Raw genomic sequence first — 16,533 nt, forward strand, 5'->3', positions numbered from 1 at the left:
AGGGAAATAAAGGAAGCAATACAGTGGGTCACTGAACCAGCTGGGTTTAAACCCTCATGTATTAAGAAGCCAACTTTTCCAAATGAGGATATACATATCCAGATGGGACATGCAACTGTTTCAAAGCCTCGAGATTTAATATTTTATTTCAATAATAATACAGTGACTCCAGTACTGATGTAATGTTGATACTGTTCCTTCACATATTCAGAGTTCATTTTGAACTAGTGATTCAGAATATTGTGTTTCCTACAGGATCTTAATACATATTCTGCATCTGTATTCCCTTAAGTTTAAATAAATAGCTCCTTTCTAAAAAAATGTTGAAGGACTGCAATGCTTGCATAAGGAAGGCAGCCAACATTTAGTATGAAATGGGAATGGACTTTTTTTTTTTAATGTGTGGTTTCCAGTGAAATTGGAAGTTTGATTCAGAATTTTTGTTCTCAACATGCTATACTTAGCAGTGCTGTTAAAACCCCAGATCTACTGTATGTGTATTTCTTTACTGCTGCACACACCCTGTTATATAATTCTTAACATTGCTTGTGGAAAAGAGAAAGCAGAAAAAAAAATCAATAAAAAGTTTTATAACATGTATTGCATTTTCTATAAAACACATAGAAAACATATTCCTGATATTCCATCCTTTGTGCTACTGAGCAACTCCACTGGGAATTCAGAAAACCAGAAGCAAGTCTTGAATGTTTATTTCCTTGCAGGCCTTAACAGTGCTAGGAAGTGGTGCAGCAACCAGAGAACATGTGAGTATATGTGTAAGTGCTTTGGGCTTTTTCCTAATTACTGTTTGCTTAATGAATCTACTGCATAACTATTGGAGTATGTGCCAAAACTCTTTTGTGTGAAGTTAAACACTAAAGCTGAAAATTACTTGGTCTCTATTTCAGCTATTTCCTACCAAGATTGTCTTCACCTTATCTCCCTGGTTCATTCTTCTCACAAAATTTCTGTGAACAACCTGGAAACAACTGCGGGGAGGGGGGGGATTTCATTATTATTATGAAAGTAATTGCTAAAATTTTATATTCCTACACCAGTGAGAAATATGAAAGAATGCATCCTGTGATTGTGATTGCCCATACGAAGGGTAGAGAAGCAAGGTACAAAGATGAAGTCCATGCTGCTCTGTGGAGCAAACTGCAGGTCCATGAGACAGTCTGGATAACACCTGTGCAGAGCAGTGCAGGCTGGACAGTGTGGTCTGTAGAGCTGATGAAAGTGATATCCCCTGTCGCACAAGGATGATTACCCAGCTCCCATTTTCATTTTGCTCTGCGGCTTTGGTGCTGCAGCCAGTGTTTGGCTGAAGCAAAACACTGCACAGCAGCACATGTGTAGACACGACTCTGCAGTGGCTATATGAAAGAGCGGGGTTTAGAGGGGGGAGGTTCCAGGCTCCTCTAACTGCACCAGCTCTATTTGTGCTGCCCTAACTCAGCTGTAAATATCAGCATTCCAGGAAATCATGCTGTCGTACTCTCGGTGGTACCAGAGGCACTGCCAGGGGTGCAGGAGGGCTGGGGAGCCAGGAGCATGGCTGGCAGGGCAGGTCTGAGGGAACAGTCAGAACTGGGAAGGTTACCAGACAAGGTTGTGCTGCCAAGACAGCTCTGAGGGCAAGCTCTGTCCCAGTGACAGGGACCAGGGTCAGACAGAGCCCAGGGACTGCCAGCCTGTCCATGGTGATGAGGTCAAGCCCAGCTCAGGCAGGGCTCAGCCTGTGGCTCAGGGCCCAGAGCAGTGAGGCCCATGGCACTGCACAGCTGCCATCACAGCTGGGGTAGCTCAGGCAGGGACCATGTGGGGCCATGTCCTGAGCTGAGATGGGTCTGAGGGCAGGGTTGGTGGGGGATGGCTTGTAGTGAGGCTGGGCAGGGCAGCAGGGCTGCTCCTGCCTGGAGCTCCCTCCCAGACAGATGTATCCTCTCACCCAACAGAGAAGTAAGGGGGCTCTGATGGGATTCCTCTGAAGGGGAATTCAGTTGCTGTGGGGTGTAGGGGACACAGAGCCAGGGCAGGGACATGAAAATGGGAAAGGGACAAGGATTGTTGGAGCCAAGTGGAGGGCTCAGGCAGACTATAGCCCCAGAGCCTTGGCAGACTTATGGGTGGGGATCAAAGTGGGGATCCTCAGATGGCCCCTGAAGATCATCAAGTCCCCCTTGTGAGGGGGTCAGTCACACTCAGTGTTTGGGCAAAGGCCTGTGCTGGGAGGGTGTGCTGGTTTTGGCCGGGCTAGAGTTCATTTTTTTACAATGGATGTGTTTTGGATTTGTGCTGAACACAGGGTTGATAATATAGAAATGTTTTTGTTATTGCTGACCAGGGCTTGTGCAAAGCCAAGGCCTTTGCTGCTTTTCATACTGCCATGCTGGCAAGGGAGTTGGGTGTGCCTGGGAGTTTGGGAGGAGACACAGCTGGGACAGGTGACCCAGACTGGCCAAAGGGATATTCCAGACCATGTGGTGTCATGCCCAGTGTATAAAGGGGGGGAAGAAGGAGGAAGGGGAATATTTGGAGTGGTGGTGATTGTCTTTCCAAGAAATCATTATGTGTAATGGGGCCCTGCTCTCCTGGAGATGGCTGAACACCTGCCAGCCCATGGGAAGCAGTGAATTCATTCATTCCTTGTTTTTCTTTGTTTGTGTACACAACTTTTGCTTTCCCCATTAAACTGTCTATATCTCAAACCATGAATTTTCCATCTTTTTCCCTCCAATCCCACCCCTGGCCCTGATGGTGGGGAATGAGCCATTGGCTGCTTGGGGCTGGGTTGCTGGCTGGGGTTAAACCCCAAGAGAGGGTCAGAGCCCAGAGTCAGGCCAGGTTTGTAGGGCCAGCTCTTGTGCAGCTGCAGGCCTGGCTCTGCACTGCTGGCTTAGGGCTTGGGGCAGCCTGAGATGCCTGGCAGGCAGAATGCCACAGGGGCCAGCTGCTCCCAAGGACTGGGAGCTGTCAGGAGCCCCATGGGGGCAGCAGGGCAGAGTCCTCCCAGCCAAGCTTGTCCCATCTCCAGGGGTGGCAGGGCACAATGAGGTGGCCCCAGCCTCCTCTCCCTGGGGATGGGGATGAGCAGAGGCCAGGAGTGAGGAGAACCATGGTCAGACATGGCCCAGGGTGTGTCCAGCCAGGATGGGGTGTAGTTCCATGGCCAGACATGTCCACAGCTGTAGCACAGCTGGAGGCAGGTACATCTGCCATGCCACCCAGGTAGAAGCTAAGGCACATGGGCAGAAGGCGTGAGCCCCAGGTGAGACTGGTCACAGTGAGGTCTGTCAGTGCACTCAGGGCCCTGTCTGCCCTTAGGAGGAATTTGTCTGGTACATTTATAGCTAAAAGGTGAAACCTGTCCTTTCCCCCAAGGAAACTCATTGCTAGCATTAGAGGTAAGTCACTGCCGTCGGCGATATTTAAATACCTTTTGCATGAAATATTTTTAATGAGTCCAAAGACCAGAACAAACTGCCAGATATATCATAAATAGCAAGGTGCCAGCAGGCAGGCTGATATCTTTCAGAATACCAGTCTCCAGATTAAAGTAAATTGGTTTTTATTGCACCCATCGTTTTGCCAAGTATTGACACCAAATCTACAGAGCCAAACAATGTGAATTAACAAATTCTTGGTTCTCTGCAGCAACTGGAAACAACAGTGATGACATTAGCATAATTTCTCTGCTGCCAGTTTCTCATGCCAAGCCCTGCTATAAAAATATTTAATCTTACTTCTCACTCTCAGCTGTTGTCTACCAGTAGATAGGACACTTCATTTGCAGAGGGAGGTGTTTTATAATGAATATCTAGTAGGATGAGTTTGAATTACCCATTAGTATAGCCCTGCTTTACAAATTAAAGGCCAGTCCTGAATTTTGGCTTTACTGGATGTTTTCTATGGCCTTTCTCTTCTTTTCACCATAACATCTGAGAACCACATAAGCACTTAATGTATTTATCCAGAGAATTCCCATGTGAATAAGGGGAATGCAATTATCTGTACTAGAAACACGGGAAATTAATATGAGGCCTGAAATGACATAAAAACTTAGTCCAGCTACAGACAGGAAATCTGTACCAAACTAGAAATTGAATCCTGACTCTTATCCAAGTGTATCTCAGCTACAAGGCCATCTTTCATCTGGCTGGACTGGTCTCCAGGAGGAAGAATGATTTCCTACAGCAGAATCACTGCTATTTCCCCTTTAGCTGCCTCAAAGTGGGAATAGCTGCTCATTCACATAGGCAAGCACATCCCAAAGCTGTGCAGTCCCAGGCATGCTGAATCCTGTCCCCAGAGTGCCCCTAGTTCCTGCCTGTGCACACAGTTAGGTGACCAGAGGGGTGTGAGTTGGCTCCCAAAGGAGCCTAAATGCTAAAAAGATTTTAAGGGAATGTGTGAAGCAATTATCTGGGAGAGCTGCCCAATCAGTTTGTGTGAGCATTACATAATATTTGAGACAATGTATTTGTCTCACTACAAGCTCCGTGTGCCTTTGTGCCATGTCCATGGCCTGGAATGGAGCAGCCATTTTCACTTGGCATTTTCGCTCCATTTTCACTTACAGGATTCAACATCCAGTTAAGTGGCAGTAATTTCCAAACTCAGTCCAGTACAACTGTGCCCTTTGGCACACACTGATTTTTATTCAGTGTACCTCAGTTCATTGTGTCAAGTTCAGTGTTTTTGACATTGCAAGTATAAGCTGATTTTTAATACTGACAACATCCTTCAGGTTCATTCAAATTATCATGTGATCTCTCATTTAAATTTAAATTATTTGGATTTATAGAGACACACACAGGAGGGACACTGTACAAATGCTTTTGTATGAGTTGCCAGCAGCTCTTATAATATGTTAATTTGGGAGTCTCCAGGTCTTAACTTTCCATTTTCTCCCTTCCACCGCCACAACAGAGTGATATTTAAATATCTTCTACAAGCCAGGGCCTTGAGTTGTCTCCAAATTGACAGCTGCAGGCTGGGAAGTGTGAATGAAAGCTTGTCTGTGCTGCTGATGGCCAAAAAGTTCCAGAGAAAGGCTCTCCAAAATGCAGCAGCAATGAGAAAATCTTTCTCTCCCTATCCTTCAAAGCAGTCTGATTAGTTTCTTCAGCTGTCATGACTGTGATTTCTGAACATAAGCTTGTGTGCACTGCTGTAATTTTTGTTGTTTCATGTTATGCATCATGTTATGCATGTCTCAGTGTGGCAGTCATCTCTAGTTTGGATTTGGGGGCCTCTGTCAATTAGTCCAGCACTTGATCACATTTAATCATATCCAAGTACCTGAAAGGCTTGAAAACAGGCTAGTTATATAAAAAAATCTAGTAACAGCTTACTGTGGTGATCACTCTTTTTTTTTTTCTTAAAAAACATCTTGCTGCATGGTGGTCACAGCACTTATTGGTGTTGTTACCCCACAAGCTCACCTTCCTCTGGGTTGCAAAGGGAAGTTAGTAGGGTGGGTGGAACTTCTAGCAGGTGGATGTGAACTGTTTGTGGTTTTAATAAAAGCCCTTGAAACCTGGGCTGCATTCCACATTCAGACACTTCACAGGTACCAGTCACTATGGTGACAAACTCACCAAGTCAGGCTCATTAGAAGACTTGCTTTTGATGGCTGATCAGACGGGTGTTTGTCTCATAAATTCAGCAGTTCTTTCTTTTCTGACCCTTCATCCACCATAATCAGATAACTAATATTCTTTGTGCTACTGCCGTACAGCAAATTTTGACATAACATGTCAGAAATAGAGTGGGTTACAAAACTCGTCTAAGAAGGTGGAATGCAGTAGATATTTGATCAAAGTGGTAAGACATTTCATTGCTATCTCTGAGTTGTTGAATGGCCCTTGGAAAGTGGAGAAATGATACAAGGATACATCTCTTGAAAATATCAAGAAATGTCCCATGTTTTGTCTAAAATACTGCTCTGAATATGGCCTGTGGTCATAGTAGTCATCATTGCAGCATGAGAAGTGTCCATATTCTGCAAGTCAAAATTCCTTGAGTACTTCCTGTTTAGCTCTATATATTAAAATTATTTGAATATTCATATTTTTTCATGAAAGCCCCTAGAATTCTGATACCTACAAATTTTAAAATGTAATTTTATTTTAACTCACATTAAAGTGTGCTGTAGAGATGTTTTTTACATCTTTCTGATCTTTTGAGCACCATAAACCTTCTTGGTCTTCAAGGTACAAGCTTCACTCCAACTGCTATTGGTAGTAAATTGTGCTGATAAAGGGAAACAGTGAAGTTGTAATTAATTCCTGTACTAAAAACTAGAAACTCTTCCAGAGCTATAGAGACTGCTCTGCTTATGTAGGCTATGTATGTCCATACACCTAACTCCTCTGTAATTTATGAGAAGTACATTCCCTTTCTGAATTCTTCTCTTGGCTAGGTATTCCTGTCCTGGATAACCACTGAGACTGCTAATTCCCACTAGTAAAGCCCTGAGGCCAGCTTTATTTCACATCCTGTCTGGCTACACTTGCTAAGATGTCCTGCAGAATCCACCTTATCTGCAGTGTTACATAAAGCGGATTCCAGCAAAAGGAACTTGACTTGCTAAGTGTAGGCAGAACTGTTAAGTGAATGTGCAGCTTAATCTGTTTCCTTGTACTTTAGAGGGCTGTAGGAACACTCAAGAATCTTTAATTTATAAAAGTGTGCACATGGTAAGAAGTGGCTGACAACTTACAGCTGGGACATAGCATGAATGGAAAGGTAACACCTGGACCATCTGAAGAAGACCAGACTAGTCTGACTTTAGAATATCAGACTAGTAGAGCTGAGATGAAGTTTATTAGGAGGAGCATGTGGCAAAGCTCTCAGGTGTGGTAACTGCTGCTACTACCTGTGAGTTCAGGAATTTGAGAGAAGACCCAAGTGTGTGTTCTACTGCAGGTTGGCTACTGAGCATCCATTTAATGCAGCCTCAGAAAAGGATGAGGTTTGACCATTCCAAGATCTGAGCTGAAAGAGCTCAGTCTGATCATCTCTCTTCACAAATGATGCACTACACTGTATATTAAGAACCTTTCTAATAAGCAGTGGTCTCTTTAACATTTGGTGTGCTCACAACAGGAAGATTTTTTTTTGTGCAATCTTCTTGTGTTAGGCTAAATGTCAGGAAATGAGAATCACTTTTTGTGCTACAAAAAAATTGGTCTCAATATCAGTGATCAGTAGAAGGAAAATGAGCATAATGGCATATGCAAATAATTTTAATTAAAAGTATAATTTTCAAAGTTATAATGAGTTTGGTTTAAGAAAGGTTCAATGGTCCTCTTATGCAGGCCCCTGAATGAAAGCACACAGATTATTAAATTCTTAGAATTATCTGAAATTGTACACTTTTCCAATATTTATCAGTTTATTGACTTTAAAATTTAACTCAAAAAAATTACTATGCATTTTCCTACACGTTCAAACATGTATTGCCAATCCTATGAATATTAACCACATATCTACTCACAATTAAATTGCTGAAGAGGAATTTAATGTGTTACTGCAGAAGGTAGAAGGATAGGAGACTTGAAAGCTGAATTCTGCTAGAATTTAATTCATGAACTCCATTCCTAAAATTACTATGATCTCTAGGTTTTACTGCTCCAGGCTGCAGAATTAGTCCATATGTTTGTGGGATCTGTTTTAAATGATGACAGACAGCTGATTACTAATATTATCTGGTAACCTCTGTTTAACTGCAACTATCTTAGACTTATATCAAATTAGTAATTTATGTAGGGTTGAGGAATAAAAAAAAAAATTGCTGCTACAGAGACATGATGTAGAGATTGCAGTTCCAGCAAGGTTCCACTAAAATCTTTTGCCTTCCTGATGGTTCATCTGTGAAGACTATGGGAAGTTTGTTTTTCCTGGCCAGATGTTACCCTCCAAGACATTTTGCTTTCCAATGCTTTTTTACTGCTAACTATAAAAAACCATACCAGAATTAAATATGCACCATGCCTTCCAGAAGATTTTTTAAAAAAAAGCTTTATTAAACATACACTCTTTAGAATATATTTAACAACTTCTCCCACCCTGAAGGAATCCTCAATCACACATACAAATTCTTATTTTCAGCACCAAATCAAGCATGTAAACCTGTGCTACTCACACACAGTAGCTGAATGGTAACAGAAATGGCCACTGGCACCTGAAACAACATGTAGAAAAGCAGCTCTCTAACAACTTAAAACTGGGTTAACATCTGCATGGCATATCAGGAATAATCACCTGTCCTGTAAAACTACAGGGAGCAGCACTGGAAGCAAATCTGGTCTGTGACTATTTAACAATAAAGCAAACACCTTTTGAAGTATACAAAAGCCCCACCACTTCACAGAATCTACGCAGCTTAGGTACATTTCCAGGTTAATATTTAATGCTGGTTTATAGCATCAGACAGCCATCTCCATTTTAATAGGTGGATGAGGATTATAATCTTCAATCTGGAAGTCTTCTGCCTTGAAGTCACTGATGTCTTTAATCTCATGAAGAATTCTGAGTTTGGGGAAAGGTCTTGGGTCCCTCTGAAGCTGAAATAAAAGCAAGCTTACTGTATAAAGCTAATACTTGAAAGCAGAGACTCTGTTCTCAATCTCCAATCAGATTACACTATGTAGGCTTTCCCTTACCACCAAGAAGATTTACAATAAGAAAACAAAATGAAAGAAAATCCCAAGGCAGTTAGATAGAATCTACCTTAGTATTTTCACAGGGAGTAGTAGCATAATTTTCAGGTGAATTCCCTGATCATCCAAATGCACTGCAAGTACTTTCTGATGGCAAATCAGTTCTGGTGGTTACAGATTATATTCCTTCCAGGGGAAATTAAATTGGAAAATTTGACCCAAACATGCATCAAATATTCTACAGCTTCTCACTTCCCATCGTTAGGGTCTGAATCGATAACTACTTCTCTGGATGGTTTTGAACCATACTAATAATGAGGACATTCATTGCAAGCTTAGTCTAATCAAATCAAACACTGATTTTATCCTATTGCAACTAATTACTTCCTGAAGAAAATGTAGCCTTTCTCAGCCAAACAGTATTACTGATTAACTTTGTGAATTTTAAGTGATCCTTTTCTGATATATTACAAAGACATTTTATTTTGTGTTTTTGGGACTAGGTGGAATAATTTTTGAAGTTAAAAGTGCAGATTCTGATCTCTAACTTGGTTTTAGAGCAGTACATTTCAATCATGCTTGTATTGTATTTCTGTTTGCAACCTGAATTGAACAGATGCTAAGATATTACAGTTTTTAGGATAGAAATGAGAAAAATAGCCATAAAAATTAATATCTGCAAAAAGGATATTTAAAATATCAAGGTAATTGATATTTTAAATCAAGGCACTGTGGAAGACAAAAGGATAGAGTACAGAATAAGTACTTACTTGGACTTTTAGAGGTTCCACATGGTTCAGATATATGTGAGCATCTCCTAAGGTGTGTATGAACTCTCCAGGCTGAAAAGAATGAAGAATACATGTAGTCAGATTCCAAGAAAGCAAAACATTACAATGCTTACAGTATTGATTCTCAGCATCTGGCTAGTGTGGAATTGCCACTTCCGTACAGGATTGTATCCCTGAAAGCTGTGAAGGGCACAAGCTTCTCTGACTAATGCATAATTAATGGAAAATATAATGAAATTTCCACTAGCTTACCAAAAAATTTATCTTTCAAATCCTGCTATGACAGTAGCTTTGGTAAATGAATGGAGCAATACTGATCTGCCCACTGACAGAGAAACAGGTGCAGCAGTGACATCCAGCTTTTCCACTCCACTTCTTGTAAGTACAGCTCACCAAAGCTGGTTCAGAGCAGCTGCCTCAGCCACTACTAAACAGCAGTGGAGGTGTCAGACACAGGCAAGCGCCCAGAGCTTACAGGTGGTGACTTACCAGCCCCTGAGCAATGGAATTTCACATGGGGAAGTTTCATCAGCTCTTTTACTGGCCTCTGACCAATGTTGATCAGCCCCCAGATGTGTTACACTGAAAACCACCAAAGCCATGAGAGGAAGTGGTTGAGAGGAAACAGCTGGACATAACGTTAAACTTCACTTTTTTTAGTAGCTTGGACTAATTTCTGTGGTTGCTGTCAAGTCTGATTCTTCCGTATTGCCCTGTTTTAAGAAGTTCCACTTCATATTGTTGGTGGCAGGAGGATTAGGCACTGAAGGCCTTTCTAGTATAATTTTTTACATGCTCTAAAGAAAAGGGGTCTTCCTTTGTACAAGACTGTCGCACATTTAAGTTTCTCTGCTGAATTACAAAATACGGCTCTGAAGTCAGGGCAGGAGCTACTTGAGCACATACTACCACTCATCTACATGTAAGCATCTACAGTAAGAAATCAAAGAAATGCACAGCTGAAATTATACCTGGAAGTTAAGACGGGCAGATTATCCAAATTAGAACCCTGACAGCAACTGCTGAGCTATTGCTCACTTCTAATAAGTAATAAACACATGCTACAAAATCTCATCATTGGTATATTACTACTCATGAGGACAAGCACTCAGTTCAGATTTCTAAGACTAACGAACAAAGGTCAGTCTTGACAGATTCAAGACATGAAAGAATCTTCCGCTTAAACTGAATTTTAAAATCCTTACCTTGCTGATTCTAACTGCCCATACAAACCAGAGGCAATTCACATCAAATTCACAGGGCCCTTTTTTACACATATATCAGTAAGATTTCAAACAGTATGCTCATTCCAGTTTTTCTTGGACATGACATGAAGAGCCTTATCTTTCAGTCCCTCCTTTCTCAGACAAGAATAAATGAAATTATTAAATAGCCTACCTTCAGCCCTGTGACATGGGCAATCATGTACGTGAGCAGTGAATAGCTGGCAATATTAAAAGGCACTCCTAGTCCCATGTCTCCAGACCTCTGATAGAGTTGGCAAGACAATTCTCCATTTAGAACATAGAACTGGCAAAGGGCATGGCATGGAGGCAAAGCCATCAGTGAGATATCTAGGAATTGAGATACAGAAGGTGGGGAGGGGAGAAAACAGTAACAGCATTAGTATGTTATAAATGTAGAAGATGCAAAACTTAAACAAGCATGTAATGAGATACAGTAGAGAGCCAACTGCACTGTCATTCTGTTGCTTTTTCTCTTGTTTATGAGCACTTGCTGCCCAAGCAATTAAGTCCAGGTCATGACAATCTGTCTCCTGGGCTGTATGACCAGAAAGTCATAAACAGATATTCCACAGAACAGACTTATGCCATAATGTTGCACAGCAGTTTCTTTCTACTCACCTTGGTGAGACAGCTGAATTCCCTAAAGGAAGACATTAAGACTAAAATTAAGTATATACCCTAAAGCAAATTCCAACTGCTTCATCTTACTCTCTTCCAATTGCAATGTGTTTGTTGAGATATAAAAGTAATGATAATTTTTAAAAAAAAATCAGAAACCACAAGATCTGTGTGTTTTTCTACGCTTAAAAAGTGCAGAGAGTAAAATTACAGCTTGACAAAGAAAACTTTCACCAGATATTTTCTGAGGATATTTAGCCTTGAAAATAACAGCAATAGCATGTGGCATACCCTTTCAGACAACAGTGGAAAATGCTGTGTGATTTTTTTGGAGCACAAGTCTATCACTGGTGAAAGTTAAACATTCACTTGTAGTAGCTCTTGTTTAGAAGTCTCTACAGAGTGAATAGATATCTATGTATAAATAGACCCTATCATTTGTGTGATACAGGTTCATCATATGATCCCATGTTCAATGAGAAGATCACAACACAAATAATATTTTTTTCTCTAGTTTTAAGGGTTAAGTTTACAAGAGATTACATGGCTAAAAGCCAGACATATTGCTTTAATATAATTTTTATGGTTTGGGTTTTTTACCTTTTACTGTCTTTGAATAGACTGTATGTCAAAGACACTGGTGTATCCCTCATTTTAACCTAGAGAGAAAAACTTTGAAGAAATTACTTTTGAGGTCTGAACATGAAGATAAAGTAGAAAGAGAATCAAGATTATAACTCCTGAATGTTTTTACTACACTCATTGTAGTTTTCTAAAGAATGAACAAGGACACCTAATGGAATTGACTGCTGACACAGGAACAGAAGATAATTTAGCACACAGCAATATAACCTAATTTAGCACACAGCAATATAATGTGCAACCCCATTCACTTTATGCCAGCTGTTCAATACCTTTGGGATTCCAAGCACACATAATGATTCTTCTGTCATCTGGATTGGTTTTGATTGTTTCAATCACTTTTTGCAACTGATCAACTCCTTGGTTGGAGTAATCTGGAGAAATAGAACAAATAAGATCGAAACCAGACAGATTCAAGTCATGGTATTTTTTTATCACCCAGGCCATGTCCCACTGAAAAGTGATACCCAAATGACAACCTGTGAAGTTTTATTGCAACTTTGAAACTGATTTGTAAGTTGGCACCATCCAAACATAGGCTGTTCTCGGTCTTTCTTAGGATGCTCCAGAGCTTGCAAAATTCTCATGATGATATGTCTGTATGCCGCCCCCCCATATATTTTGAGTGCTTTGAGTACCTTTAGCACCCACTGAAATAGGACCATTCCTATTTATTCCATTTTCAACCACTTGATTTATTTTAAGACCAACTAAAAATTCTGTATAATCACTAAACCCCAAGAAACAGAAGTTGCAATACAAAAAACTAGCAGGAAAATATTTTATCACTCATGAGGACTTGTTACCTAAATAAGACAAAAGCTGTACTGGAATGGACAAGATATTACAACCCAGTTAAGTCACACTATTAAGACTGATTTGCTTATTGCATTTCTGGATTAAAATGCCTTTCTAGACATTCAATTTGCATGCTACATGCTCCTTCTTATATATAAAAAGAAAAAATCATGCCCAGACCAGTGTGCCAGCATTCTTTAGACACTCAAAAGTGGAGTTTTTGACAGATGAATAAATGCATCCATCTAGCACTCTCAAGGTCATGTATGAAAACTAAATTTACATAGCATTTAGCTCCAGAAAGGAACTTTAATTATGTGTAGCACAGGATATTACATTTCACCCAATGACACAGGCTGAATTTTAGGCTCAATACCAGTTGTATAAGAAATTTTCTGAAATTAACTGACCATAGAATGGATTTCAGAATAAAAAAGTCATTAGTTGTTAATCATTGTTCTGACTCATGCCAGTCAATCAGCATGGCTGGTAACTACTTTTTTCTAATAACTCTTTTTGCAGCAACACCAAATTATGGTTACAGGCAGACCCAAGCTGGAAAACAAGGTAGCAATATACACAATTAGCATCTCAGGGAACTCTTTCCCAGCAGCACCATGCCAGAAGCCTTGTCAAATGGTCATGTTAGTTCCTGAAGCTACTTACCCATCCCTTAGTAATGCAACTTAAGGAAATCTGTTTGTAAGGAAAACCATGGGAATTTATCTTGTTAATTTTCTCCATGCTATGCTGTACCTTAAGACTTTTTAAGACGAGAAACTGTAAGTTTTCAGATGTGCCAGTTCACAATTTGCATCATTTGTGTTACCATAAAAATGTATTCTGCTAGTGGCCAACATGCCAATACTAAGAGTAATATCAGCAATTCATAGTGAGCTGCAGTTTGAGGCTGTACTGAAAATAAAACAAAACAAAACAAAATGAAAAACCACACACAAAAAAAAAAACCAAGAAACCTCACCTAGATAATTCCCATGTTGTTAATCCACATTAAAAAAAATCACACCAGATAGTGACAATCTGGTTTTTGACACCTTTTTCTTAATGGCAGTCCTCTAAGCATTTTCTATAGCCTCTCCTGCAGAGACTTGGAAAAGAGGAATCGATGCATTTGAGAGTCAGTTTAATAAACCAGTTCCACTGAAAATACCAACAGGTACTGCATCACATCACAACTTGTCACAGCTGTTCTGCCCACAGCATCATCAGCTGTGGAAACACCCTACTTTGTTCAGATGGAGAATGGAAAAATCTTTCTCTTCACTGCCTCCAGTGAATGTAGTGTACTGATGCCAGTTCTTCCCAGCACAACAATTTCATGGACCCTGCACTGGTATACAGAGATGGCAGCCTGTGTTCTGGTATCAAATGGAGCTAGCTCAGGTTTCTGGACTGCAGCACACACATCCTTCCAGCTATCAGCAGCCACATCTGCCCTAGGTAACAGAGTAACAGTGTGTGCCTTGTGACTTATCTGTTCCACAAATACTGAACTATAGTATACAAAGCTACATCTTTCAGGATAGTTAAGATTGAGTAAGGAAGAAAGTTCAATTAACTCTCTCAAGCACTCTTTATTCTGGCTATCAGCTTGCTCTGTATGGTTAAGAACATTCCATTCCACACAGGCTTCTGGAAGTGATGTGTCACAGCTGTCTCACTGAGCACTCAAGACTGTATTTGGATGTGATTACCTGTATGCATATCTTTGTATTCTGCTCCAAAATGCCTCCACTGGAAACCGTACACTGGTCCCAAATCACCCTCCTCTCTGGTGCTGAAACCCTGCTTATCCAGGAACTCACGGGACCCATTGGCATCCCAAATCTTCACACCTTTTGCAGAGAGCTCTTTGGCATTTGTAGAACCCTACAAAACACAGTGAGAAGTCTGCATCCTAATTCCAACACAGAGGGCATGATTTAGAACAGTTGTATTAAGCTTTGCTAGTCCACAGTATTTCTCCACTCATAAAGGATGAACAGTGTAATTATTGTACTGCACGAGGTCCTTGCACACGGATAGAACAAAACTTGTGAGCAACACATTGGGATGGAGTTTGAAGTGCCACACTGCTGCTGTTTAGCTCAGGATTCTCACACTTTGTGAATGCACAAACAGCCTCTAGGTCAGCTGTGGAACATCATTTCGTATTTGCAGAGCACAAGATGTTACTTTACAGATTGATGAAAATAGGCCAACAAAAACTGTATGGCCTACGCACAGTCTTTTCCAAGCTACCTATAATAAAATTATGGTCTTAAAAATCCTTTTGTGAAAATGAGAAAAAATGAGAAAATAACCCAGAAAAATGTCACTGAATCCTGCAAGATGTCCAAATCAGCACACTCAAAAATCCAACACAGAAATTATGCTGGTTTGGGGAGTGTCTAGTCTTTTCCATTAAAAAGAAACAAAAACCAAAACCCAAACCAAACAAACAAACAAACAAACAAACAAGCAAAACCAAAACCAAACCCAAAACAAAACCAAAAGCTTTTAAAAAATCAATTTGTATTAGAGTCCTACTATCTAGCAAATGCTTATGTAAATTCTCCCACACTTGCACAATATCACAACATAGAAAGGAACACTTACATTGTAATGAACTAACTATAGCTGAATTTTATTATACTAGGTACAGCTATTTGCTCTACTAGATGTCATTTTTTTGCTATTAAAAAGTCTAGCATTTACATCAGTCTTACTTCACCTGTGGTTCCACACTGCTTGTTTGTTCAAGTCAAGCTACTTCAATATTAAAAAGCAGATCATTAAAATGCTTACTAGCTGTCTCACATTATTATTTCTGATTAAAACACAAAGAAAAGACACTGCATTAGGTGTTGTAGCTGTGGAGTATATTCAAATTAGTCCTCACTATTTCAAATTTTCTCCTTTAAGAAGAACTAGAAGCGAAACTGTTCTGATTGCACTGGTAGCAATAGTCTGTACTAAACAGCAGAATGTCTTGGTGATAACGCCCTTCCATGTGTGGTCACAGTATTACGGGGTTGCATTTCTTCTGTAAAAGGAACAGAAGCATCTGCAGCTACCCAAATGCATTAATCCACTGCCCAGCAGTTGGTTCCGTTTATGCCACTCTGGGCCCGCCACCCAGAGGGACACCCAAATACCGAACCTTGATGAACCACAGCAGCTCCTCCAGCACTCCCTTCCAGAACACCCTCTTCGTTGTCAGCAGCGGAAACTGATCTGGAAAAGAGTTCCACAGTGCCAGTGGGGACCAGCCATTGCCAGGGTGAGCAGATTCGCCTTTTCCCCACACAGAGGGCAATGCGACCCCTGACATTGTGAGGGTGGGATATGAAACAAAGAGTTAGGATGTGTAGCTGCCATGGTCAGACCCCTCGGGTGGGAGGGAGCGAGACAGGCCCGGGGTGTGAGACCCCCACACTCAGCCCGGCTCAGGGCGGGGACAGGGAGCAGGGGCAGGAGCAGGAGCAGGGAGCAAGCTCAGGGGCCGGGGTCGCGGCGGTGCCCACCTCTGAGGCTGTACCGCGCCTGCATGCCGAACACGGAGATGGTGCCGGTGCCGGTGCGATCCTCTCTCCGGTGGCCGTGCTGCAGGATGTGCCGCACCTGCTGCAGGTACTGCTGCTCGCCGGGCTCCGGGCAGGCGGCGGGGCCGCTCAGCAGCTCCCCGTCGGCGGGCATGGCTGGCGAGCGGCTTCTGGGCTCCGGCTGCGCGCCTCTGCCGAGCCCGCCAAAGCGCGGAGTTCCCGC

General features: G+C 41.4%; 1 protein-coding gene across 1 annotated transcript; it reads right to left on the minus strand.

The window, feature by feature from the left end:
• Nucleotides 1-8,105: 8,105 nt before the first annotated feature.
• Nucleotides 8,106-16,533, minus strand: TYMS (thymidylate synthetase). The gene is made up of 7 exons (XM_059478725.1): nt 16,293-16,533; nt 15,929-16,002; nt 14,481-14,655; nt 12,240-12,341; nt 10,859-11,034; nt 9,440-9,511; nt 8,106-8,573 (listed from the first exon to the last, which is right to left on the minus strand). Exons 1-7 carry the CDS (start codon nt 16,462-16,464, stop codon nt 8,436-8,438), a joined length of 909 nt encoding a protein of 302 aa, XP_059334708.1. The 5' UTR covers nt 16,465-16,533; the 3' UTR covers nt 8,106-8,435.

The sequence above is a fragment of the Ammospiza nelsoni genome, chromosome 1, assembly GCF_027579445.1.
Source record: "Ammospiza nelsoni isolate bAmmNel1 chromosome 1, bAmmNel1.pri, whole genome shotgun sequence".
NCBI classification, from domain to species: domain Eukaryota; kingdom Metazoa; phylum Chordata; class Aves; order Passeriformes; family Passerellidae; genus Ammospiza; species Ammospiza nelsoni.

Bases quoted from the DNA above. Each gene is read 5' to 3' on its own strand.
- TYMS (XM_059478725.1), bottom strand. From the start codon at position 16,464: ATGCCCGCCGACGGGGAGCTGCTGAGCGGCCCCGCCGCCTGCCCGGAG. The intron at 9,512-10,858 runs GTAGGCTATTTA...CATTCTTTTCAG, and splicing joins CCCATGTCACAGGGCTGAAG to CCTGGAGAGTTCATACACAC. The intron at 8,574-9,439 runs GTAAGTACTTAT...CTTTTATTTCAG, and splicing joins TGGAACCTCTAAAAGTCCAA to CTTCAGAGGGACCCAAGACC.